Source organism: Macadamia integrifolia, chromosome 5 (genome assembly GCF_013358625.1).
Source record: "Macadamia integrifolia cultivar HAES 741 chromosome 5, SCU_Mint_v3, whole genome shotgun sequence".
NCBI lineage: Eukaryota > Viridiplantae > Streptophyta > Magnoliopsida > Proteales > Proteaceae > Macadamia > Macadamia integrifolia.
This window is the reverse complement of record NC_056561.1, coordinates 23,011,026-23,013,611: the sequence shown is the minus strand read 5'-3', so window position 1 is coordinate 23,013,611 and position 2,586 is coordinate 23,011,026. Positions and strand designations below refer to the sequence as shown.

General features: G+C 38.1%; 1 protein-coding gene across 1 annotated transcript; it reads right to left on the bottom strand.

The window, feature by feature from the left end:
- Positions 1–488: 488 nt before the first annotated feature.
- Positions 489–1,414, bottom strand: LOC122079042. The gene has a single exon (XM_042645265.1). The coding sequence runs from the start codon at positions 1,329–1,331 to the stop codon at positions 852–854; it is 480 nt and encodes a 159-aa protein (XP_042501199.1). The 5' UTR covers positions 1,332–1,414; the 3' UTR covers positions 489–851.
- Between the last annotated feature and the right edge of the window lie 1,172 nt (positions 1,415–2,586).

The following is a 2,586-nucleotide window of genomic DNA, read 5'->3' as shown; positions in this document are numbered from 1 at the left end:
ACTGTCTAATAAATTATATTATAGAATATTGGTGAAATTATGCCTCCTGAATCATTCCTCATTGGTTAGTCAACTAAACTATGATCCACATCCCAGCATTCAACGATTTTGACTCTCTTTTGAATATGTGGATGTTCTTATTTGGCTTTGATCTTCATCTCAAAATCATGGATGTTTAGAGAATTCATCTTTGAAATTCTCACCAAAATTATCACACTTTCTATTCCACTTAAGTCAGCCCATAGTTTGCAACATTGTTAACACACCCCGTGTTTGTAAGCTATGGCTGATTAGGAGTTTGTACTACTAGATAATCATACAAAAAGAGAATCCAATATCCCGAACAAATTCTCTTTCTTTTGAGGTGAAATATTTTACAATTTGTTCCGAGCTTTGCAGAATTTATTTATTTATTTATTTTCCACTCCATTTCTAGCTCTGGAATCAGTTTTTTGACCTGTTTGCTCAGGGGAGCATAAAATTAAACATAAACTCCAAGATAACTTTTGCAAAGTAGACATCTAAAGTCATCACTCCCATAGGATGAGTTTCAGCTTGGGATTATGATTACTACCATGGAGAACCTTTTTATGCTTACAAGAAGTAATAAAATCAATATAAAATAATAAAAAATAATAATGTAATTTCAATCCCAAAATACTATCAAAAACAAAAACAACTTAAGAAAAGAGAGCAAAAAGTATAAAGAAAAACCATATAAGAAACTCCATAAAAATAAATAAAAAATTAAAACAGAAAAACCTAAGAACACCCTCCAGAGAGAGTCAGAGATATTACCAATAGCCAAAAGAGTCGTAACCCGGTACCACGACTTCGCTCCTAAGTTCTGACTACGGTTTCTGACCTTGGGGTCCGAGAATTCCATTAACAACAGAAGTCGCAACTAGAACACCAACGAATTCAGCTCCGGCTACCACTCCAGCCTGTGCAAAACCGCCAAAAACAAATCCGGCTTCTGCCTCCACGGCTATAATCTCCTTCTCTGCCGTTTCAATTCCTCTCTCCGCCGTCTCCAAGCCCTTCTCCGCCGCCTCAATTCCCTCTTTCACAATCTCCTCTGCTTCCTCCTCTGCCTTCTTCAGCTTCTTCCTCAGACCGAAAAGTGGAATGTCTTGTGCCATTGCCCTCATTCCATTACCCGTTAGTGTCGCCGTTGACGACGTTAGAAGAAATAGTAACTGTCTACGGCCGGGGATAACGGAGTTGTTGTCGGATTTCGGCAGAAGATTGGGAGGGGAAGCGACGCGATGCGCCGTGTGCGCACGTGGGAGAGAGCATGTACTGAGTAGAGCTGAGCTTGCGATTGCCATTACTTTGTGTGTGGGAGCAGCCAAGGGGCTCAGGGGCTTATCTCATAAAATGAATGGCATGGCAGAGTAGGAGACTGGCAGCAATTGGTTGGTTTATTTTATCAGTTCAATCAGTAGGGTAAATTGCGAAAATATCCTCAACTTTTCTTTAAATGCCTTTTTTTTTAATTAAAAAAGAGTGATCCGTGATACTGATCATAGCCCCAAGACAAGCCCTCGTACGATAAGCAGCAACTCGAGCGGTGATGGATTAAGGCATTTTCATCACTAGGCTACCAACCCCATTAATGGGATGTGTGGATTTGGGAGCATAGTTTAATGGGATCGATCAATGCCAATGCCAATATAAATATGATATTGATTCAAATCGGTTAAAATTGGACAAAAATATCTTTGTTTTCAATTCAAATATTTTTTTGAACTATTTTACCTTTTGTTGAACTATTTTACTTTTTGTACGTATTGATCCATCGGTATGATATCATCAACAATTAGGATATTCCGATCCAATACAAAACCATGTTTGGGAGGCTTCTTATCTCTATTCATTGTCCTCCCATTGACTAGGGTTTGAGAGAGAGAGAGAGAGAGAGAGAGAGAATGATGTGTAAATAAAAAACCCCAAAGGGTAATTGAGCTGGTAAGGGACCTTCGCCTCAAGAAACGTGTAGTTTGGAATTCAACTCCTCTTACCTCTTTAGGATCACTCATATAAGATGTTTAGTGCTCTTTACTGCTTCCAGTAAAAATTGAATGATTCTCATTCAATCCCGATATCACCCGGTTTATGCAATTATGGGGTCTGTATGAACTCGTGGGCCTTGTAAAGTTAGAAGCCTAGATTACATGTTGTTGGCAAATTAAAAAAAAAAAAAAAAAAAAAAAAAAACAAAAAAAAAAACAAAAAAAAAAAAAAAACTGCAAATCCAGCCATCTCATTTGTAAAATATCATTGACAAAGCAAAGTGATTTGAAAGTCAACATTAAATATTAAATTACAAACAACCATTTCATATTGGTGAAATGTTCATAGTTCTCTTTTGCACTTGCAATTGAGGAACTTTTGTTGCTTGTTTCAGCTGGAATTACGCGAGACACCGAGGATGTGGTGTACTGTACACATACCCACAGTTGCTGCTTAGCCAAAGAGTGGTTTGGAGCCACTCCGAATTGAACACTCCGTAATCTCGTTTAGATTAAACCCTCATCAAAAACATTGCTTTAGGAAGGTTACAAAGAATGACAGAAAGGGGGG